General features: G+C 50.8%; 3 protein-coding genes across 6 annotated transcripts in view; all 3 read right to left on the bottom strand.

The window, feature by feature from the left end:
- CDKN3 (cyclin dependent kinase inhibitor 3) overlaps nucleotides 1–22,823 on the bottom strand; it is a 482,527-nt gene that overhangs the window by 34,417 nt on the left and 425,287 nt on the right. The window lies entirely within an intron of this gene.
- LOC140252548 (inositol 1,4,5-trisphosphate receptor-interacting protein-like 1) lies at nucleotides 5,245–7,083 on the bottom strand. The gene is made up of 3 exons (XM_072337383.1): nucleotides 6,792–7,083; nucleotides 6,544–6,734; nucleotides 5,245–6,435 (listed from the first exon to the last, which is right to left on the bottom strand). Exons 1-3 carry the CDS (start codon nucleotides 7,081–7,083, stop codon nucleotides 5,245–5,247), a joined length of 1,674 nt encoding a protein of 557 aa, XP_072193484.1.
- LOC140252545 (inositol 1,4,5-trisphosphate receptor-interacting protein-like 1) lies at nucleotides 15,384–17,222 on the bottom strand. Its single transcript, XM_072337379.1, has 3 exons — nucleotides 16,931–17,222; nucleotides 16,683–16,873; nucleotides 15,384–16,574 (listed from the first exon to the last, which is right to left on the bottom strand). Exons 1-3 carry the CDS (start codon nucleotides 17,220–17,222, stop codon nucleotides 15,384–15,386), a joined length of 1,674 nt encoding a protein of 557 aa, XP_072193480.1.

Here is a 22,823-nt window from a genome sequence, read left to right as displayed (position 1 = left end):
CTGGGCCCGGCCATCCAACCAGTTCTTCACCCAGCGGAGCGTGCACCCATCCAAACCACGGGCAGCCAGCTTCTCTACCAGAATGTTATGGGGGACAGTGTCAAAGGCCTTACTGAAGTCCAGGTAGACCACGTCGACAGCCTTTCCCTCATCTACTAAGCGGGTCACCTTGTCATAGAATGAAATCAGGTTAGTCAGGCAGGATCTACCATTCATAAACCCATGCTGACTAGGCCCGATCCCATGGCTGACCTTTAGTTCGTCCATGATGATACCTGAGATTATCCTTTCCATAACCTTCCCAGGCACCGAGGTGAGACTGATGGGCCTGTAGCTGCCAGGATCATCTTTCCGGCCCTTTTTGAAGATAGGCGTCACATTTGCCAGTCTCCAATCCACCGGGACATCCCCAGTCAGCCAAGACTGCTGAAAAATTATGGATAGTGGTTTGGCGACCACATCCGCCAACTCCCTCAGAACTCTAGGGTGCAACCCATCCGGCCCCATGGACTTATAAACATTCAGCTTTCTAAGTAGATCCAGGACCATCTCATCACGGATCACGCAAGGCTCTTTTGGTTCCCCCTTCCCGTCTACCAGTGTAGGGAAGCTGCATGGAAGGATCGCTTGCGCAGTGGGACACTGCTCGAGGCCTTGAAATGGCCCAGTTAGCTCAGTCAGAAGGGCATGAGACTCTTCATCTCAGGACAGTGGGTTGGCAGGATTCCAACCGTAATTCACAGGCTGCTGTCTTCACAAACCGAACGGTCAGCGTGCAGATGCTTGAGGTGATGGCTGTGACCAGTGCACCTCTGGTGAATGATACCCTCTAACACTGTTGCTGACTCCATCTTTGCAGCCAAGCAGTTGGCCTGGATGGGCCTGGTGGGCCTCCCAAGTACGGAGGCTGCTGGGGAATTTTGGAAGAGACCTTGGCCTCCCACACAGCTCCTGTTGCATCCTTCTATGTGCGTGGTCACTCTGAGGTGCCAAGCCTTTTTACCTTGCCAGCCATGGGGGAGTCGTGTGGGAGCGTTCCAGCCGTTTCGCCTAGAGTTACAGTAGGCCTCTTGGTTTCGGGACTCACTCTCTCTTATTTTTACTTGATTCGTTAGCCTTAATTCCAATTATATTGTATTATATTGTGTTATTCTGTATTCCGATATAGTATTTAGTAAATAAGTGTGCCTCCTTAGATCACTGCCGCTGTATTTATTTCCCTTTTCCCTTTTCCTTTTGGGATAGCGGCCTTGCAGGCCGTCTATTTCCCCTGTCACGGGTGCAGGTAGATTTTAGGTTAAACTGTGACAGTATCCTGTTCCCGTTCTGCAATTTGGTCATCCTCCACATGTGAGTCTTTGCTGCTTCTGCTCAGAGAATCACCAATGTGGGTTCCTCTGTAGGCAATCCAGTCAAAGCCCCTTGCATTATGCATCTATCCACTGCACCCTCAATAATTTTTGTAGATGACAGCAAGTTGTTTGGAAGTGCTGATCTGCCTGAGGGTAAACAGGCCCTACAGAGGGACCAGGACAGGCTGATCCATAGGGATCGATGGGATGAGGTTCAACAAGACCAAGTGCTGGGGTCACCACCCTCGGAGTGAGAAATCTAGCATTTTTCCTAGAAGAGGCAGAACTCAGCAGAGACCCTTTCCTCCTTTATTCTTGCAGTCTGAGCTGTATTTTTCCTTACTGAAGAATCCACCTTTGCTGGATTAGGACTTTTCTTGAAGTCATTCTCTGAACTGCATAAAGGATGCGCCAATGTCTAAATCCATACTGCTAGCACAGAAGAAGCAGCAGTGCTAAATAAACATGGGCATACATTTCCACAGGCTGGAAATTCTGGGTAAAATCAGTGGATAGAAAACTAAAAAAGGCGAGACTAAAAAGGAAGGGAAATAAAAACGTTTCATCCAAAAATGACATTTCACTGTCACTATTACTAGACATATATTCTTGTGTGCTCTGCTTTATATATGAATCTTATTTTGATGTTAAAAGAACACCATAAAGGCAAGTATGAGACTCGGCTACAAACTAAGAGTTTTCTTTGGCACTCACCCACCAGGATCCGGCTCTGTCTGCATTCAGAGGCTGCAAGGCAGAGAACATACAATAGTCCAGCCAGGGAAACCCCTCAGAGCACAGAGCCTCATGTACAGCCTCCTGTTCCCCTCCTGCATGCTCCAGGCCCTGCAGGCACTCCCCAGACTAAATGACTGAGCTCAGGAAGCCAGCGTGATGGTGGCAAGGCTGGGTGGTTGGTTAGAAGTGCAGGCAGAAACTGGCAGCACTGCCCACTGACTGTGTCAGTGTCTCTTTGCTAAGTCCTCTGCCTCCTCTGGCTCACTAAGGTAGTAATTAACCTGAGCTTGCAGCTCTGTAAAGAGCTCTTGACCCAAATAACGACTGATGGAGTTACAGCCACTGAGCTCACCTGGAGACCTGCACTGAGTCTGTTTGTCACTGGGAGACTGTTGGTAAACTCAAGAGGTTCCATCTTGGCCTGGTATTAGACCTGGTCTAGTATTAAACGTGGAGGTTGGTGGCCCTGCATGTGGCAGGGGGGGTTGGTGACCCTTGAGGTCCCTTCCAGCCTGGGCCATTCTGTGATTCTATGATTCTGTGATAATAGCACAGATGGCTGGGCACCGTATAACATCTCCTCTTGGCCCGTATGACAGGTTTATGTTGTCTATCACAAGATACACAGCAAGTTGTTCTGGAGAGAAAGAAGACAGAGAAATGAAATGCATGTGATTGTGAACACTGAGGGCTTAGAAAATAACCCACTGCCTTTATTTTTGTAAAAGCAGAAGGAGCTGCAGCTAAGGCAAGTGGCAGCTTTGTATTAATGCTGTCAATGTTTTTGCTAAGAGATTGTTTTCTTTGCAAAGTTTTAACTGCGTGGATTGAAATTCTTCTGTGCCAGTTCCTTCCATCAGTTATTTCTTCTCTGGAACTCAGCTAAAACATTTTCACTGAGGGAAAGAAATACTTCCAATGTGGTCTCAAAGCTTTTTTTACACACGGTGTCCTATCAAACACATTCCTTTGTCTGCTGTCAGCACATTCCTCCTTGTTGGATGAAGCATTTGAGGCTGCTTGGTTTCAAGGACGAGGGTTTGGGGCTGGTGTGAAAGCAAGAATTTGGACTTCAGGAATTCTGATTCAGCTGAAATTCCATTTCAGATCAGGCCTAAGGAACCTCATTTTCTGCAGTGTGTCCTGTTCTGGAAGGAACGTTCATTTATCTTCTTTATTTTATAGGATAATGTAATGCTTCATGACCTTCACAAGTGGGGGGAAGCTGGGATGTTACCAGATAATGGGTTCCCCAGCTGATGTCGTTGTTGTATGTGCAAATACGTTTGGTAGGAGTAACCCCAGGCAGCACCTAGTGGTCTTGTTTTATGCTACGTAACCAGCTTTGCTGCTCATACAGTAAATGTCAGGTTTCCTTATTATACTGAGGCTTGGCTTTTGGTACCTGGGATGTACAATCGTACCTCTGATAAACGTTAATGCTAAGAAAGACACATCTCTGTAAATCAGTGGAAAAAGGCATCAACACAGTGGGCTTTGAGTCAAGCTTATACAATTAGAAACCTGGTGTTCAAGATGTGTTTGATGCTTTCTCCGCGACCTTGGTTGATCTCTTGGGCCCTCCCAGGCTTTGATCAGGAGTTACCAGCCTTATGCTTACTGCCCATACTGCCATGAGCTCGTGCTGTTGTTGGTTCCTCCTTCATTCTCCTGCCCAGGCAGATAAGAAGAGGTGGGTCAACCATTCAGCATTGGAAGAGGATTGGAGCAAAAAAACCACTTCAAAGTTGTATGCATTGAAATATTTCATTTTTGAAGAAGTCCGAACGATCCTTTTGATTTTTGTTCCTCCAGGAAAAGATTTGACTGAAGGGTGGGAGAGATTTGGGGAAATAATCCACTTCTCCACAGAAGCTTCACAACAAATCAACGTGGATTAGAAATCCCTGTCACTTCAGTGAAACGTCTTGCATAGATTGCATTCATCCCACCAGTTTAGCTCGGACAGGATGGACGTGCATGACAAACACATCCCTGAGCTCTGCTGGGCTTCAGTCACAGCCATGCTGCTGGGAACCCCCTTGGTACCCATCAAAGACACAGCTAACCAGGTTCCCAAGGCTGGGTGCTTAGAGGGAATGTTCTGGAAATGCCATATTCCTGTAGCATGCTCTGTCTGTGTGATGAGCAATGAGTGATGGCCTTAGGATTCCTTGCCCCAGGAGTGCATTATGGGATGTGGACCTGAGGTCTTGTAATGCCTAGCTCTCAGTAGCAGCAGCTCTGAGTTCCTTGCCAGCACGTCCCCTTCATCTCCCAGCTCCAGGAGGAAGCTGTGCCCTTGGGGGGCCTCTATGGGCACGATCAGGCGGTACACAGTGTCCAACTCCTGGTGACTCCAGCCTTCAAAGGCGCTGCCCACCCCAATGGCAGTCTGCAGAACCGGGAAGAAAGTGTCGGACCAGAAAAATCTGAAGGTGTTCAGGAGGTCGTTCACCACACCAAGGCTGTCTTGCTCCAGTTTAGAGCAGGGAGGGGAGGTTCTTTCAATATACGTACACCCGACACAACAAGATAATGTTAGTTAGTTTATTAAAAGTTGTTGTTGTTTAGGGAAATGGGAAAGGGAAGTCGGGCGATAGAAAAGAGATTGGAAATAAAAGCAAAGAGTCTTTGTAGAAAGCAAGAGAGAATTAGTCACCACCGGGTTTCCAGCATGACTCGTAGTTCAGATGTTGATCTTCAGTAGAGATGGGTCGTCAGAGGTTGTTACTTCGTTGACAACGACGACCACAAGGATGACTTGTTCCAATGACAGTTCAGACTTATTTGTAAGTCCAGAGTGTTTGCGTCAGCTCTGTTTGGAGTGACAGCTTGCTGTTTCTTGGACCACAGCAGGAACTCCTCCTGTTCCCACCCTTCGGGCCTTGCCAGCAGGTAAGAGGGAGCAAGGAAGCGTCTGCTTGCATCTTGCCTTCACAAGATACAATGGTTCCATCCCCAGATCTCCTATACCAAGCTGGAGTCATTTGGTCACAGGCCGGATCTGCCACCAGTAAGCTCTCTCCAAAGTGACGCTGACTGCCACACGGCAACACCCACCTCTGGCCTCCTAGGTAGGTCTCAGAGTCTTATTGCTCACAGGATGTAGCTTTGAGCAAAAACAAGAGAAGAGTTTGGACAAAGGTCCCTCTCAATGTCGGAATATCAGCAGTCTGAGGAAGCGATCTTTCAGCTTCCTGAAGTCACGCTGCGCCCTGAAGTAGGCAGCCGGGTCCTCCTTCAGGTGCTGGAAGAGGTTGAGTGGGGTGGCGGATTGGAAGGCCTCTGGCAGGACAACTGTGTTGTGCAAGTTCCCGTTGCCAACAAGGAAGTGGGTCAGGCATTTCTCCTTCACGCAGTACTCCAGGTACCGCAGGAGATCCAGCAGCTGACTCACGAAATTCGTCCTGCTCCATTTCTTCAAAGGGATGAGGGCCAGCAAGTGGAGGACAATAGTCTTGATGACATAGGTGGAAAAGCCCATTTGCACAGAGGCGCAGGCAAGGAACGTCAGGCAGCTCAGGTGGGTGCTGTCATGTAGAGCATTCCTGGCTGTGTGCTGGAAGAACTTCTTTTCCGCCACAGCGCAGCTCTGCGGCCATGCTGTGCTGGGCGTAAAGCCGCCCTCTGTGTTCTGGCTGGTCAGGAAGATGTCCGAGTTGCCTTGCTGCACCCCGAACAGCAGCTCAACAAGGATTTTTTCCCCGCTGGAGGTTTCTGTCAGCTGGAGATTGCAGGAGCGGCTGGAAGGCAGCACCTTCAGGTCGTAGGCTTGCGCCCGGCGGGTGGCCTTCCAGACTGCATCCACCTGTACGGTGAACCAGGTGACAGTTTTCTGCACATCCAGGTAGGAGTCGGTGCAGAGTGTCTGTAGGAGGCTGGGTTCCTGATTTTGGCTCAGCTCATCCTCCTGGTGGTGGAGGAAGCACAGCACATCCTCCAGCTGCTGCTGTATTGGGCACATGCACTGCAGCTCCACGCGGATGCGGGAGTTCCTTGCCAGCACGTCCCCTTCATCTCCCAGCTCCAGGAGGAAGCTGTGCCCTTGGGGGGCCTCTATGGGCACGATCAGGCGGTACACAGTGTCCAACTCCTGGTGACTCCAGCCTTCAAAGGCGCTGCCCACCCCAATGGCAGTCTGCAGAACCGGGAAGAAAGTGTCGGACCAGAAAAATCTGAAGGTGTTCAGGAGGTCGTTCATCAGCTTCTCCACCAGATGGCACCTGGTGGCCCTTCCTTGCGCATATTCCAGGGCACACCGTGTGATAAATTCGGTAAATTTTGAAAGATGGTAGTCTTCTTCCTCTTCTTCCTCCTCCTCCTCCTCATCCTCCTCTTCTTCCTCTTCTTCCTCTTCCTCCTTTTTCACCAGTTCCACCTGCTGCTGCTGTTCCACCTGTTCCACCTGCACCTGCTGTTTCACCTGTTCCTCCTGCACCCCCTGTTCCACCTGTTCCACCTGCACCTCCTGTTCCACCTGTTCCTCCTGCTGCTGCTGTTCCACCAGTTCCACCTGCTCCTGCTCTTCCAGCAGTTCCTCCTGCACCTCCTGTTCCTTCTTTTCCACCTGTTCCTCATATTCCTCCTTTTTCACCTGTTTCACCTCTTCCACCTCTTCCACCTCTTCCTCTTCCTCTTCCTCTTCCTCTTTCTCCGCCCCCGCTGCCTCCTCCTCGCTGCCGGAGCTGTCGTTTTCACTGCTGCCTTCATCACGCTGGTTCATTTTTAGGGACTGCACCATGTTCCAAAAGAGCAACAGAATCAGCCCCACATAGAACCAGATCCTCCAGTACTCCACCAGAGTAAAGAGCAGACCCAGCATGTCCACCCAGCTCTGCTCCACATTCCTCTGCTCTATCTCGTGCTGCGGAGGTATCATGTACGGCTGCAGATCAGCCTCGCGCCGCTGCACGTTCTCGAGCATAAGCACATCAGTTTTGACACTGACACTTAGCACCCGCACCAATGCGAGAAGAAACACCAAAGCCATGATCTGCAAGAGATGGGAGAGGGGGATCAGTGGGGCTGGGAGGGAGCGGGGCCAGGAGCCGCGTGGCCCTGCGCACAGGGAGGAGCAGTGGGTACGAGGGAGCTGGGTGGCAGCAGGGACCGAGGCCAGCCCGACCTTCCCCTGCTGCTGCACTCACCAATGGCCCAGGACAAAATGCAGCAGCGCTGCCTGCCCCTGGCCCTAAACCCATCCCCTGCATTGTGATGCAATGCATCCCTGCTGATGTCACAAATGGGCAGCCCGACCCCACCCTTCTCAGCCGGTGGGTGATGAACCAAGGCAGCCCTGCAGGCACAGAGTGGTCTGGTAGGTAAGGAGATGGCCCTGTAGGACAGGAGCGTGATGGCAGCTGTCAGACCAGCTGTGCTTCACCTGCATACCTTGCTGCCTGCAGCACAAGGCTCCCAGCCATGGGTGTATTGACTACTGCGAGGTAAGGCCAGAGTCACCTCCTGAAGCCAGGGCAGATCCCAGATCATCAGGGCTGGAAGTCGTCTGGACCTCAGGAGATCCCCTAGACCAACCCCCTGCTACAGCAGGTTGCCCAGTGTAGGTTTCTCCAGAGAAGATAATCGCTCTCCTTGTCTGTTTCTGTAACAAGGATTTCAATAAATATTATTAACCAACAGAAGCTGTGTAACCCAGTGAAACAGGACCTGTTCTTTCCTGGACGCTCCCTTAGCATTCAGATTTCTGTACTTGACCAGTCTCTGGGTGTCCGTTGTTTCCTGCATTTGGAGGAGCCCTGCAGCCGGAGCTCGAGGCTGGTGCCTTCCATCCTCCTCTCCAGATCCTCCTCTGTTTATGGCATGTTAAACTTGACTCTGTGCTTATCTCAGGTCACTGTGCTTAGCGAAGGCCTTTACCACAACAATGTTGGAAATGTCAGGGAATCATGACATCAGGGAATGATAAAGCATGGATAATTTTGACGAATGTGCTGCTCAGAAAAGAAGACTGAATGTCCCAGAGAACACCACGGTCAGTCATATACAAGGACTCTATATAATGTCACTTCAGTGCTGGACTCGCTCTCTTGGATCCTGCCAGCCATGGGGGAGCCGTGTGGGAGCGTTCCGGCCATTTTGCTTAGAGTTACCGTAGGCCTCTCGGTTTCGGGACTCACTCTCTCCTATTTTACTTGATTCGTTAGCCTTAATTCCAATTATATTGTATTATATTGTGTTATTCTGTATTCCGATATAGTATTTAGTAAACAAGTGTGCCTCCTTAGGACGGGGTGGGTCCTGCTTTAAGCGTTGGGGACTATAAACGTGGTCAAGTTACGGACTGGGCAAAGATTAGAGCAGTAGCAGAAGATAAGGGCTTGTCGGGGGCTTTGGAGGCGTATCCAGTTGTGGCTGTGAGATGGCGGCGGCGGGGCAGCCCGACGCTGCGGTCAGACCTGGGGCCGCCCCGCTCTGTGCAGGCGGGCGGGCTCCGCCGGCGCTTCCACATTCCCTCCGTCCCAGGGGGCAGCCCGCCTGTCACGCGAGGGGCCGGGGCTCGGTTCCCCGGCGCGGAGCCGCTCCACCTTCCGGCACCGGGCTGCCGGCTGCTGCCGCGAGTTCCGTTTGCCCCTGGCTTTAAACACGTTAGAGACTTTAACGGCTCATGGCCCTGTGCTCCATCACGACATTGAAAGCCTCACGTGCGTGATTCTCAAGCTGGTGCAATATACACTCTGGAAAGAGGGGTGGATGAGTGAGCTTGGGAGGGCTGTGGCAGCTGAACAAGATGATCCCTTTCACCCTGTGCATGGTATAGACATGCAAGAGGGAATTAGAGCAGAGTGCTTGGGATATAAGTTTAGCACTGAGATGATGCAGCTGGTGGGTCTTGATATTCAACCACGTGTTAAGAAACTATGGGATATGCAGAAACTGGTAGGAGCCCTCCAGTGGGTTCGGGGCGCTTTGGGGATACCTTCTGGATTGATGAAGCCCTTGTATGGTCAGCTAAAGGGATTCGTCCCAAAAGAACCCCAAAATCCATCTAGCGAAATGGCTGCAGCTTGGCAAAAGATCTTACGGAATCATAGAATCATAGAATCATAGAATTACTCAGGTTGGAAAAGACCTTGAAGATCATCAAGTCCAACCGCAGCCTAACCAGTAGCCCAAGCGGCTCTTAAACACATCCAGGGATGGCGATTCAACCACCTCCTTGGGGAGCCCATTCCAGTACCTAACCACCCTTTCTGTAAAGAAGTTCTTTCTAATATCCAACCTAAACTTGCCCTGGCGCAACTTGAGGCCATTTCCCCTCGTCCTGTCACAAGTCAGTAGTGAGAATAGACCTGCCCCACTCTCACTGTAAGAACCTTTCAGGTACTGGAAGACAGCAATAAGGTCTCCCCTCAGCCTCCTCTTCCTCAGACTAAACAGCCCCAGCTTCCTTAGTCTCTCCTCATAGGGCTGATTCTCCAAGCCCTTCACGAGCCTCGTTGCCCTTCTCTGGACCTGCTCCAGTACCTCCATGTCCTTCTTGTGCTGAGGTGCCCAAAACTGGACACAGTACTCGAGGTGAGGCCTCACCAATGCTGAGTAAAGGGGCAGGATGACTTCCTTAGTCCTGCTCACCACACCATTCCTGATACAAGCCAGGATGCCATTGGCCTTCTTGGCCACCTGGGCACACTGCTGGCTCATATTCAGCCGACTGTCCATCAGCACACCAAGGTCCCTTTCCGTCTGGGAGCTTTCCAGCCACACCTCCCCAAGCCTGTAGGATTGCCTGGGGTTGTTATGACCAAAATGCAGGACCCGACACTTGGCCCTGTTGAAACTCATTCCATTAACCTTGGCCCATCGATCAAGTCTATCCAGGTCTCTCTGTAGTGCCCTTCTCCCCTCAGGCAGATCAACACTCCCTCCCAGCTTAGTGTCGTCTGCGAACTTACTGAGGGTGCACTCAATCCCCTCATCCAAATCATCAATGAAGATGTTAAACAGAAGCGGCCCAAGCACCGAGCCCTGGGGGATGCCACTTGTGACCGGCCGCCAACTGGATTCCACTCCATTGACCACAACTCTCTGGGCCCGGCCATCCAACCAGTTCTTCACCCAGCGGAGCGTGCACCCATCCAAACCACGGGCAGCCAGCTTCTCTACCAGAATGTTATGGGGGACAGTGTCAAAGGCCTTACTGAAGTCCAGGTAGACCACGTCGACAGCCTTTCCCTCATCTACTAAGCGGGTCACCTTGTCATAGAATGAAATCAGGTTAGTCAGGCAGGATCTACCATTCATAAACCCATGCTGACTAGGCCCGATCCCATGGCTGACCTTTAGTTCGTCCATGATGATACCTGAGATTATCCTTTCCATAACCTTCCCAGGCACCGAGGTGAGACTGATGGGCCTGTAGCTGCCAGGATCATCTTTCCGGCCCTTTTTGAAGATAGGCGTCACATTTGCCAGTCTCCAATCCACCGGGACATCCCCAGTCAGCCAAGACTGCTGAAAAATTATGGATAGTGGTTTGGCGACCACATCCGCCAACTCCCTCAGAACTCTAGGGTGCAACCCATCCGGCCCCATGGACTTATAAACATTCAGCTTTCTAAGTAGATCCAGGACCATCTCATCACGGATCACGCAAGGCTCTTTTGGTTCCCCCTTCCCGTCTACCAGTGTAGGGAAGCTGCATGGAAGGATCGCTTGCGCAGTGGGACACTGCTCGAGGCCTTGAAATGGCCCAGTTAGCTCAGTCAGAAGGGCATGAGACTCTTCATCTCAGGACAGTGGGTTGGCAGGATTCCAACCGTAATTCACAGGCTGCTGTCTTCACAAACCGAACGGTCAGCGTGCAGATGCTTGAGGTGATGGCTGTGACCAGTGCACCTCTGGTGAATGATACCCTCTAACACTGTTGCTGACTCCATCTTTGCAGCCAAGCAGTTGGCCTGGATGGGCCTGGTGGGCCTCCCAAGTACGGAGGCTGCTGGGGAATTTTGGAAGAGACCTTGGCCTCCCACACAGCTCCTGTTGCATCCTTCTATGTGCGTGGTCACTCTGAGGTGCCAAGCCTTTTTACCTTGCCAGCCATGGGGGAGTCGTGTGGGAGCGTTCCAGCCGTTTCGCCTAGAGTTACAGTAGGCCTCTTGGTTTCGGGACTCACTCTCTCTTATTTTTACTTGATTCGTTAGCCTTAATTCCAATTATATTGTATTATATTGTGTTATTCTGTATTCCGATATAGTATTTAGTAAATAAGTGTGCCTCCTTAGATCACTGCCGCTGTATTTATTTCCCTTTTCCCTTTTCCTTTTGGGATAGCGGCCTTGCAGGCCGTCTATTTCCCCTGTCACGGGTGCAGGTAGATTTTAGGTTAAACTGTGACAGTATCCTGTTCCCGTTCTGCAATTTGGTCATCCTCCACATGTGAGTCTTTGCTGCTTCTGCTCAGAGAATCACCAATGTGGGTTCCTCTGTAGGCAATCCAGTCAAAGCCCCTTGCATTATGCATCTATCCACTGCACCCTCAATAATTTTTGTAGATGACAGCAAGTTGTTTGGAAGTGCTGATCTGCCTGAGGGTAAACAGGCCCTACAGAGGGACCAGGACAGGCTGATCCATAGGGATCGATGGGATGAGGTTCAACAAGACCAAGTGCTGGGGTCACCACCCTCGGAGTGAGAAATCTAGCATTTTTCCTAGAAGAGGCAGAACTCAGCAGAGACCCTTTCCTCCTTTATTCTTGCAGTCTGAGCTGTATTTTTCCTTACTGAAGAATCCACCTTTGCTGGATTAGGACTTTTCTTGAAGTCATTCTCTGAACTGCATAAAGGATGCGCCAATGTCTAAATCCATACTGCTAGCACAGAAGAAGCAGCAGTGCTAAATAAACATGGGCATACATTTCCACAGGCTGGAAATTCTGGGTAAAATCAGTGGATAGAAAACTAAAAAAGGCGAGACTAAAAAGGAAGGGAAATAAAAACGTTTCATCCAAAAATGACATTTCACTGTCACTATTACTAGACATATATTCTTGTGTGCTCTGCTTTATATATGAATCTTATTTTGATGTTAAAAGAACACCATAAAGGCAAGTATGAGACTCGGCTACAAACTAAGAGTTTTCTTTGGCACTCACCCACCAGGATCCGGCTCTGTCTGCATTCAGAGGCTGCAAGGCAGAGAACATACAATAGTCCAGCCAGGGAAACCCCTCAGAGCACAGAGCCTCATGTACAGCCTCCTGTTCCCCTCCTGCATGCTCCAGGCCCTGCAGGCACTCCCCAGACTAAATGACTGAGCTCAGGAAGCCAGCGTGATGGTGGCAAGGCTGGGTGGTTGGTTAGAAGTGCAGGCAGAAACTGGCAGCACTGCCCACTGACTGTGTCAGTGTCTCTTTGCTAAGTCCTCTGCCTCCTCTGGCTCACTAAGGTAGTAATTAACCTGAGCTTGCAGCTCTGTAAAGAGCTCTTGACCCAAATAACGACTGATGGAGTTACAGCCACTGAGCTCACCTGGAGACCTGCACTGAGTCTGTTTGTCACTGGGAGACTGTTGGTAAACTCAAGAGGTTCCATCTTGGCCTGGTATTAGACCTGGTCTAGTATTAAACGTGGAGGTTGGTGGCCCTGCATGTGGCAGGGGGGGTTGGTGACCCTTGAGGTCCCTTCCAGCCTGGGCCATTCTGTGATTCTATGATTCTGTGATAATAGCACAGATGGCTGGGCACCGTATAACATCTCCTCTTGGCCCGTATGACAGGTTTATGTTGTCTATCACAAGATACACAGCAAGTTGTTCTGGAGAGAAAGAAGACAGAGAAATGAAATGCATGTGATTGTGAACACTGAGGGCTTAGAAAATAACCCACTGCCTTTATTTTTGTAAAAGCAGAAGGAGCTGCAGCTAAGGCAAGTGGCAGCTTTGTATTAATGCTGTCAATGTTTTTGCTAAGAGATTGTTTTCTTTGCAAAGTTTTAACTGCGTGGATTGAAATTCTTCTGTGCCAGTTCCTTCCATCAGTTATTTCTTCTCTGGAACTCAGCTAAAACATTTTCACTGAGGGAAAGAAATACTTCCAATGTGGTCTCAAAGCTTTTTTTACACACGGTGTCCTATCAAACACATTCCTTTGTCTGCTGTCAGCACATTCCTCCTTGTTGGATGAAGCATTTGAAGCTGCTTGGTTTCAAGGACGAGGGTTTGGGGCTGGTGTGAAAGCAAGAATTTGGACTTCAGGAATTCTGATTCAGCTGAAATTCCATTTCAGATCAGGCCTAAGGAACCTCATTTTCTGCAGTGTGTCCTGTTCTGGAAGGAACGTTCATTTATCTTCTTTATTTTATAGGATAATGTAATGCTTCATGACCTTCACAAGTGGGGGGAAGCTGGGATGTTACCAGATAATGGGTTCCCCAGCTGATGTCGTTGTTGTATGTGCAAATACATTTGGTAGGAGTAACCCCAGGCAGCACCTAGTGGTCTTGTTTTATGCTACGTAACCAGCTTTGCTGCTCATACAGTAAATGTCAGGTTTCCTTATTATACTGAGGCTTGGCTTTTGGTACCTGGGATGTACAATCGTACCTCTGATAAACGTTAATGCTAAGAAAGACACATCTCTGTAAATCAGTGGAAAAAGGCATCAACACAGTGGGCTTTGAGTCAAGCTTATACAATTAGAAACCTGGTGTTCAAGATGTGTTTGATGCTTTCTCCGCGACCTTGGTTGATCTCTTGGGCCCTCCCAGGCTTTGATCAGGAGTTACCAGCCTTATGCTTACTGCCCGTACTGCCATGAGCTCGTGCTGTTGTTGGTTCCTCCTTCATTCTCCTGCCCAGGCAGATAAGAAGAGGTGGGTCAACCATTCAGCATTGGAAGAGGATTGGAGCAAAAAAACCACTTCAAAGTTGTATGCATTGAAATATTTCATTTTTGAAGAAGTCCGAATGATCCTTTTGATTTTTGTTCCTCCAGGAAAAGATTTGACTGAAGGGTGGGAGAGATTTGGGGAAATAATCCACTTCTCCACAGAAGCTTCACAACAAATCAACGTGGATTAGAAATCCCTGTCACTTCAGTGAAACGTCTTGCATAGATTGCATTCATCCCACCAGTTTAGCTCGGACAGGATGGACGTGCATGACAAACACATCCCTGAGCTCTGCTGGGCTTCAGTCACAGCCATGCTGCTGGGAACCCCCTTGGTACCCATCAAAGACACAGCTAACCAGGTTCCCAAGGCTGGGTGCTTAGAGGGAATGTTCTGGAAATGCCATATTCCTGTAGCATGCTCTGTCTGTGTGATGAGCAATGAGTGATGGCCTTAGGATTCCTTGCCCCAGGAGTGCATTATGGGATGTGGACCTGAGGTCTTGTAATGCCTAGCTCTCAGTAGCAGCAGCTCTGAGTTCCTTGCCAGCACGTCCCCTTCATCTCCCAGCTCCAGGAGGAAGCTGTGCCCTTGGGGGGCCTCTATGGGCACGATCAGGCGGTACACAGTGTCCAACTCCTGGTGACTCCAGCCTTCAAAGGCGCTGCCCACCCCAATGGCAGTCTGCAGAACCGGGAAGAAAGTGTCGGACCAGAAAAATCTGAAGGTGTTCAGGAGGTCGTTCACCACACCAAGGCTGTCTTGCTCCAGTTTAGAGCAGGGAGGGGAGGTTCTTTCAATATACGTACACCCGACACAACAAGATAATGTTAGTTAGTTTATTAAAAGTTGTTGTTGTTTAGGGAAATGGGAAAGGGAAGTCGGGCGATAGAAAAGAGATTGGAAATAAAAGCAAAGAGTCTTTGTAGAAAGCAAGAGAGAATTAGTCACCACCGGGTTTCCAGCATGACTCGTAGTTCAGATGTTGATCTTCAGTAGAGATGGGTCGTCAGAGGTTGTTACTTCGTTGACAACGACGACCACAAGGATGACTTGTTCCAATGACAGTTCAGACTTATTTGTAAGTCCAGAGTGTTTGCGTCAGCTCTGTTTGGAGTGACAGCTTGCTGTTTCTTGGACCACAGCAGGAACTCCTCCTGTTCCCACCCTTCGGGCCTTGCCAGCAGGTAAGAGGGAGCAAGGAAGCGTCTGCTTGCATCTTGCCTTCACAAGATACAATGGTTCCATCCCCAGATCTCCTATACCAAGCTGGAGTCATTTGGTCACAGGCCGGATCTGCCACCAGTAAGCTCTCTCCAAAGTGACGCTGACTGCCACACGGCAACACCCACCTCTGGCCTCCTAGGTAGGTCTCAGAGTCTTATTGCTCACAGGATGTAGCTTTGAGCAAAAACAAGAGAAGAGTTTGGACAAAGGTCCCTCTCAATGTCGGAATATCAGCAGTCTGAGGAAGCGATCTTTCAGCTTCCTGAAGTCACGCTGCGCCCTGAAGTAGGCAGCCGGGTCCTCCTTCAGGTGCTGGAAGAGGTTGAGTGGGGTGGCGGATTGGAAGGCCTCTGGCAGGACAACTGTGTTGTGCAAGTTCCCGTTGCCAACAAGGAAGTGGGTCAGGCATTTCTCCTTCACGCAGTACTCCAGGTACCGCAGGAGATCCAGCAGCTGACTCACGAAATTCGTCCTGCTCCATTTCTTCAAAGGGATGAGGGCCAGCAAGTGGAGGACAATAGTCTTGATGACATAGGTGGAAAAGCCCATTTGCACAGAGGCGCAGGCAAGGAACGTCAGGCAGCTCAGGTGGGTGCTGTCATGTAGAGCATTCCTGGCTGTGTGCTGGAAGAACTTCTTTTCCGCCACAGCGCAGCTCTGCGGCCATGCTGTGCTGGGCGTAAAGCCGCCCTCTGTGTTCTGGCTGGTCAGGAAGATGTCCGAGTTGCCTTGCTGCACCCCGAACAGCAGCTCAACAAGGATTTTTTCCCCGCTGGAGGTTTCTGTCAGCTGGAGATTGCAGGAGCGGCTGGAAGGCAGCACCTTCAGGTCGTAGGCTTGCGCCCGGCGGGTGGCCTTCCAGACTGCATCCACCTGTACGGTGAACCAGGTGACAGTTTTCTGCACATCCAGGTAGGAGTCGGTGCAGAGTGTCTGTAGGAGGCTGGGTTCCTGATTTTGGCTCAGCTCATCCTCCTGGTGGTGGAGGAAGCACAGCACATCCTCCAGCTGCTGCTGTATTGGGCACATGCACTGCAGCTCCACGCGGATGCGGGAGTTCCTTGCCAGCACGTCCCCTTCATCTCCCAGCTCCAGGAGGAAGCTGTGCCCTTGGGGGGCCTCTATGGGCACGATCAGGCGGTACACAGTGTCCAACTCCTGGTGACTCCAGCCTTCAAAGGCGCTGCCCACCCCAATGGCAGTCTGCAGAACCGGGAAGAAAGTGTCGGACCAGAAAAATCTGAAGGTGTTCAGGAGGTCGTTCATCAGCTTCTCCACCAGATGGCACCTGGTGGCCCTTCCTTGCGCATATTCCAGGGCACACCGTGTGATAAATTCGGTAAATTTTGAAAGATGGTAGTCTTCTTCCTCTTCTTCCTCCTCCTCCTCCTCATCCTCCTCTTCTTCCTCTTCTTCCTCTTCCTCCTTTTTCACCAGTTCCACCTGCTGCTGCTGTTCCACCTGTTCCACCTGCACCTGCTGTTTCACCTGTTCCTCCTGCACCCCCTGTTCCACCTGTTCCACCTGCACCTCCTGTTCCACCTGTTCCTCCTGCTGCTGCTGTTCCACCAGTTCCACCTGCTCCTGCTCTTCCAGCAGTTCCTCCTGCACCTCCTGTTCCTTCTTTTCCACCTGTTCCTCATATTCCTCCTTTTTCACCTGTTTCACCTCTTCCACCTCTTCCACCTCTTCCTCTTCCTCTTCCTCTTCCTCTTTCTCCGCCCCCGCTGCCTCCTCCTCGCTGCCGGAGCTGTCGTTTTCACTGCTGCCTTCATCACGCTGGTTCATTTTTAGGGACTGCACCATGTTCCAAAAGAGCAACAGAATCAGCCCCACATAGAACCAGATCCTCCAGTACTCCACCAGAGTAAAGAGCAGACCCAGCATGTCCACCCAGCTCTGCTCCACATTCCTCTGCTCTATCTCGTGCTGCGGAGGTATCATGTACGGCTGCAGATCAGCCTCGCGCCGCTGCACGTTCTCGAGCATAAGCACATCAGTTTTGACACTGACACTTAGCACCCGCACCAATGCGAGAAGAAACACCAAAGCCATGATCTGCAAGAGATGGGAGAGGGGGATCAGTGGGGCTGGGAGGGAGCGGGGCCAGGAGCCGCGTGGCCCTGCGCACAGGGAGGAGCAGTGGGTACGAGGGAGCTGGGTGGCAGCAGGGACCGAGGCCAGCCCGACCTTCCCCTGCTGCTGCACTCACCAATGGCCCAGGACAAAATGCAGCAGCGCTGCCTGCCCCTGGCCCTAAACCCATCCCCTGCATTGTGATGCAATGCATCCCTGCTGATGTCACAAATGGGCAGCCCGACCCCACCCTTCTCAGCCGGTGGGTGATGAACCAAGGCAGCCCTGCAGGCACAGAGTGGTCTGGTAGGTAAGGAGATGGCCCTGTAGGACAGGAGCGTGATGGCAGCTGTCAGACCAGCTGTGCTTCACCTGCATACCTTGCTGCCTGCAGCACAAGGCTCCCAGCCATGGGTGTATTGACTACTGCGAGGTAAGGCCAGAGTCACCTCCTGAAGCCAGGGCAGATCCCAGATCATCAGGGCTGGAAGTCGTCTGGACCTCAGGAGATCCCCTAGACCAACCCCCTGCTACAGCAGGTTGCCCAGTGTAGGTTTCTCCAGAGAAGATAATCGCTCTCCTTGTCTGTTTCTGTAACAAGGATTTCAATAAATATTATTAACCAACAGAAGCTGTGTAACCCAGTGAAACAGGACCTGTTCTTTCCTGGACGCTCCCTTAGCATTCAGATTTCTGTACTTGACCAGTCTCTGGGTGTCCGTTGTTTCCTGCATTTGGAGGAGCCCTGCAGCCGGAGCTCGAGGCTGGTGCCTTCCATCCTCCTCTCCAGATCCTCCTCTGTTTATGGCATGTTAAACTTGACTCTGTGCTTATCTCAGGTCACTGTGCTTAGCGAAGGCCTTTACCACAACAATGTTGGAAATGTCAGGGAATCATGACATCAGGGAATGATAAAGCATGGATAATTTTGACGAATGTGCTGCTCAGAAAAGAAGACTGAATGTCCCAGAGAACACCACGGTCAGTCATATACAAGGACTCTATATAATGTCACTTCAGTGCTGGACTCGCTCTCTTGGATCCTGCCAGCCATGGGGGAGCCGTGTGGGAGCGTTCCGGCCATTTTGCTTAGAGTTACCGTAGGCCTCTCGGTTTCGGGACTCACTCTCTCCTATTTTACTTGATTCGTTAGCCTTAATTCCAATTATATTGTATTATATTGTGTTATTCTGTATTCCGATATAGTATTTAGTAAACAAGTGTGCCTCCTTAGGACGGGGTGGGTCCTGCTTTAAGCGTTGGGGACTATAAACGTGGTCAAGTTACGGACTGGGCAAAGATTAGAGCAGTAGCAGAAGATAAGGGCTTGTCGGGGGCTTTGGAGGCGTATCCAGTTGTGGCTGTGAGATGGCGGCGGCGGGGCAGCCCGACGCTGCGGTCAGACCTGGGGCCGCCCCGCTCTGTGCAGGCGGGCGGGCTCCGCCGGCGCTTCCACATTCCCTCCGTCCCAGGGGGCAGCCCGCCTGTCACGCGAGGGGCCGGGGCTCGGTTCCCCGGCGCGGAGCCGCTCCACCTTCCGGCACCGGGCTGCCGGCTGCTGCCGCGAGTTCCGTTTGCCCCTGGCTTTAAACACGTTAGAGACTTTAACGGCTCATGGCCCTGTGCTCCATCACGACATTGAAAGCCTCACGTGCGTGATTCTCAAGCTGGTGCAATATACACTCTGGAAAGAGGGGTGGATGAGTGAGCTTGGGAGGGCTGTGGCAGCTGAACAAGATGATCCCTTTCACCCTGTGCATGGTATAGACATGCAAGAGGGAATTAGAGCAGAGTGCTTGGGATATAAGTTTAGCACTGAGATGATGCAGCTGGTGGGTCTTGATATTCAACCACGTGTTAAGAAACTATGGGATATGCAGAAACTGGTAGGAGCCCTCCAGTGGGTTCGGGGCGCTTTGGGGATACCTTCTGGATTGATGAAGCCCTTGTATGGTCAGCTAAAGGGATTCGTCCCAAAAGAACCCCAAAATCCATCTAGCGAAATGGCTGCAGCTTGGCAAAAGATCTTACGGAATCATAGAATCATAGAATCATAGAATTACTCAGGTTGGAAAAGACCTTGAAGATCATCAAGTCCAACCGCAGCCTAACCAGTAGCCCAAGCGGCTCTTAAACACATCCAGGGATGGCGATTCAACCACCTCCTTGGGGAGCCCATTCCAGTACCTAACCACCCTTTCTGTAAAGAAGTTCTTTCTAATATCCAACCTAAACTTGCCCTGGCGCAACTTGAGGCCATTTCCCCTCGTCCTGTCACAAGTCAGTAGTGAGAATAGACCTGCCCCACTCTCACTGTAAGAACCTTTCAGGTACTGGAAGACAGCAATAAGGTCTCCCCTCAGCCTCCTCTTCCTCAGACTAAACAGCCCCAGCTTCCTTAGTCTCTCCTCATAGGGCTGATTCTCCAAGCCCTTCACGAGCCTCGTTGCCCTTCTCTGGACCTGCTCCAGTACCTCCATGTCCTTCTTGTGCTGAGGTGCCCAAAACTGGACACAGTACTCGAGGTGAGGCCTCACCAATGCTGAGTAAAGGGGCAGGATGACTTCCTTAGTCCTGCTCACCACACCATTCCTGATACAAGCCAGGATGCCATTGGCCTTCTTGGCCACCTGGGCACACTGCTGGCTCATATTCAGCCGACTGTCCATCAGCACACCAAGGTCCCTTTCCGTCTGGGAGCTTTCCAGCCACACCTCCCCAAGCCTGTAGGATTGCCTGGGGTTGTTATGACCAAAATGCAGGACCCGACACTTGGCCCTGTTGAAACTCATTCCATTAACCTTGGCCCATCGATCAAGTCTATCCAGGTCTCTCTGTAGTGCCCTTCTCCCCTCAGGCAGATCAACACTCCCTCCCAGCTTAGTGTCGTCTGCGAACTTACTGAGGGTGCACTCAATCCCCTCATCCAAATCATCAATGAAGATGTTAAACAGAAGCGGCCCAAGCACCGAGCCCTGGGGGATGCCACTTGTGACCGGCCGCCAACTGGATTCCACTCCATTGACCACAACTCTCTGGGCCCGGCCATCCAACCAGTTCTTCACCCAGCGGAGCGTGCACCCATCCAAACCACGGGCAGCCAGCTTCTCTACCAGAATGTTATGGGGGACAGTGTCAAAGGCCTTACTGAAGTCCAGGTAGACCACGTCGACAGCCTTTCCCTCATCTACTAAGCGGGTCACCTTGTCATAGAATGAAATCAGGTTAGTCAGGCAGGATCTACCATTCATAAACCCATGCTGACTAGGCCCGATCCCATGGCTGACCTTTAGTTCGTCCATGATGATACCTGAGATTATCCTTTCCATAACCTTCCCAGGCACCGAGGTGAGACTGATGGGCCTGTAGCTGCCAGGATCATCTTTCCGGCCCTTTTTGAAGATAGGCGTCACATTTGCCAGTCTCCAATCCACCGGGACATCCCCAGTCAGCCAAGACTGCTGAAAAATTATGGATAGTGGTTTGGCGACCACATCCGCCAACTCCCTCAGAACTCTAGGGTGCAACCCATCCGGCCCCATGGACTTATAAACATTCAGCTTTCTAAGTAGATCCAGGACCATCTCATCACGGATCACGCAAGGCTCTTTTGGTTCCCCCTTCCCGTCTACCAGTGTAGGGAAGCTGCATGGAAGGATCGCTTGCGCAGTGGGACACTGCTCGAGGCCTTGAAATGGCCCAGTTAGCTCAGTCAGAAGGGCATGAGACTCTTCATCTCAGGACAGTGGGTTGGCAGGATTCCAACCGTAATTCACAGGCTGCTGTCTTCACAAACCGAACGGTCAGCGTGCAGATGCTTGAGGTGATGGCTGTGACCAGTGCACCTCTGGTGAATGATACCCTCTAACACTGTTGCTGACTCCATCTTTGCAGCCAAGCAGTTGGCCTGGATGGGCCTGGTGGGCCTCCCAAGTACGGAGGCTGCTGGGGAATTTTGGAAGAGACCTTGGCCTCCCACACAGCTCCTGTTGCATCCTTCTATGTGCGTGGTCACTCTGAGGTGCCAAGCCTTTTTACCTTGCCAGCCATGGGGGAGTCGTGTGGGAGCGTTCCAGCCGTTTCGCCTAGAGTTACAGTAGGCCTCTTGGTTTCGGGACTCACTCTCTCTTATTTTTACTTGATTCGTTAGCCTTAATTCCAATTATATTGTATTATATTGTGTTATTCTGTATTCCGATATAGTATTTAGTAAATAAGTGTGCCTCCTTAGATCACTGCCGCTGTATTTATTTCCCTTTTCCCTTTTCCTTTTGGGATAGCGGCCTTGCAGGCCGTCTATTTCCCCTGTCACGGGTGCAGGTAGATTTTAGGTTAAACTGTGACAGTATCCTGTTCCCGTTCTGCAATTTGGTCATCCTCCACATGTGAGTCTTTGCTGCTTCTGCTCAGAGAATCACCAATGTGGGTTCCTCTGTAGGCAATCCAGTCAAAGCCCCTTGCATTATGCATCTATCCACTGCACCCTCAATAATTTTTGTAGATGACAGCAAGTTGTTTGGAAGTGCTGATCTGCCTGAGGGTAAACAGGCCCTACAGAGGGACCAGGACAGGCTGATCCATAGGGATCGATGGGATGAGGTTCAACAAGACCAAGTGCTGGGGTCACCACCCTCGGAGTGAGAAATCTAGCATTTTTCCTAGAAGAGGCAGAACTCAGCAGAGACCCTTTCCTCCTTTATTCTTGCAGTCTGAGCTGTATTTTTCCTTACTGAAGAATCCACCTTTGCTGGATTAGGACTTTTCTTGAAGTCATTCTCTGAACTGCATAAAGGATGCGCCAATGTCTAAATCCATACTGCTAGCACAGAAGAAGCAGCAGTGCTAAATAAACATGGGCATACATTTCCACAGGCTGGAAATTCTGGGTAAAATCAGTGGATAGAAAACTAAAAAAGGCGAGACTAAAAAGGAAGGGAAATAAAAACGTTTCATCCAAAAATGACATTTCACTGTCACTATTACTAGACATATATTCTTGTGTGCTCTGCTTTATATATGAATCTTATTTTGATGTTAAAAGAACACCATAAAGGCAAGTATGAGACTCGGCTACAAACTAAGAGTTTTCTTTGGCACTCACCCACCAGGATCCGGCTCTGTCTGCATTCAGAGGCTGCAAGGCAGAGAACATACAATAGTCCAGCCAGGGAAACCCCTCAGAGCACAGAGCCTCATGTACAGCCTCCTGTTCCCCTCCTGCATGCTCCAGGCCCTGCAGGCACTCCCCAGACTAAATGACTGAGCTCAGGAAGCCAGCGTGATGGTGGCAAGGCTGGGTGGTTGGTTAGAAGTGCAGGCAGAAACTGGCAGCACTGCCCACTGACTGTGTCAGTGTCTCTTTGCTAAGTCCTCTGCCTCCTCTGGCTCACTAAGGTAGTAATTAACCTGAGCTTGCAGCTCTGTAAAGAGCTCTTGACCCAAATAACGACTGATGGAGTTACAGCCACTGAGCTCACCTGGAGACCTGCACTGAGTCTGTTTGTCACTGGGAGACTGTTGGTAAACTCAAGAGGTTCCATCTTGGCCTGGTATTAGACCTGGTCTAGTATTAAACGTGGA

Source organism: Excalfactoria chinensis, chromosome 5 (assembly GCF_039878825.1).
Source record: "Excalfactoria chinensis isolate bCotChi1 chromosome 5, bCotChi1.hap2, whole genome shotgun sequence".
Taxonomy (NCBI): domain Eukaryota; kingdom Metazoa; phylum Chordata; class Aves; order Galliformes; family Phasianidae; genus Excalfactoria; species Excalfactoria chinensis.
Note: the sequence above shows the minus strand (reverse complement) of the source record. Positions and strands in the feature narration are given on the sequence as shown.

Bases quoted from the DNA above. Each gene is read 5' to 3' on its own strand.
- LOC140252548 (XM_072337383.1), bottom strand. From the start codon at position 7,083: ATGGCTTTGGTGTTTCTTCTCGCATTGGTGCGGGTGCTAAGTGTCAGT. The intron at 6,735-6,791 runs GTGAAAACGACA...AGAAAGAGGAAG, and splicing joins CCAGCGTGATGAAGGCAGCA to AGGAAGAGGAAGAGGAAGAG. The intron at 6,436-6,543 runs GTGGAACAGGGG...GAGGAAGAAGAG, and splicing joins AGGAGGTGCAGGTGGAACAG to GAAGAAGAGGAGGATGAGGA.
- LOC140252545 (XM_072337379.1), bottom strand. From the start codon at position 17,222: ATGGCTTTGGTGTTTCTTCTCGCATTGGTGCGGGTGCTAAGTGTCAGT. The intron at 16,874-16,930 runs GTGAAAACGACA...AGAAAGAGGAAG, and splicing joins CCAGCGTGATGAAGGCAGCA to AGGAAGAGGAAGAGGAAGAG. The intron at 16,575-16,682 runs GTGGAACAGGGG...GAGGAAGAAGAG, and splicing joins AGGAGGTGCAGGTGGAACAG to GAAGAAGAGGAGGATGAGGA.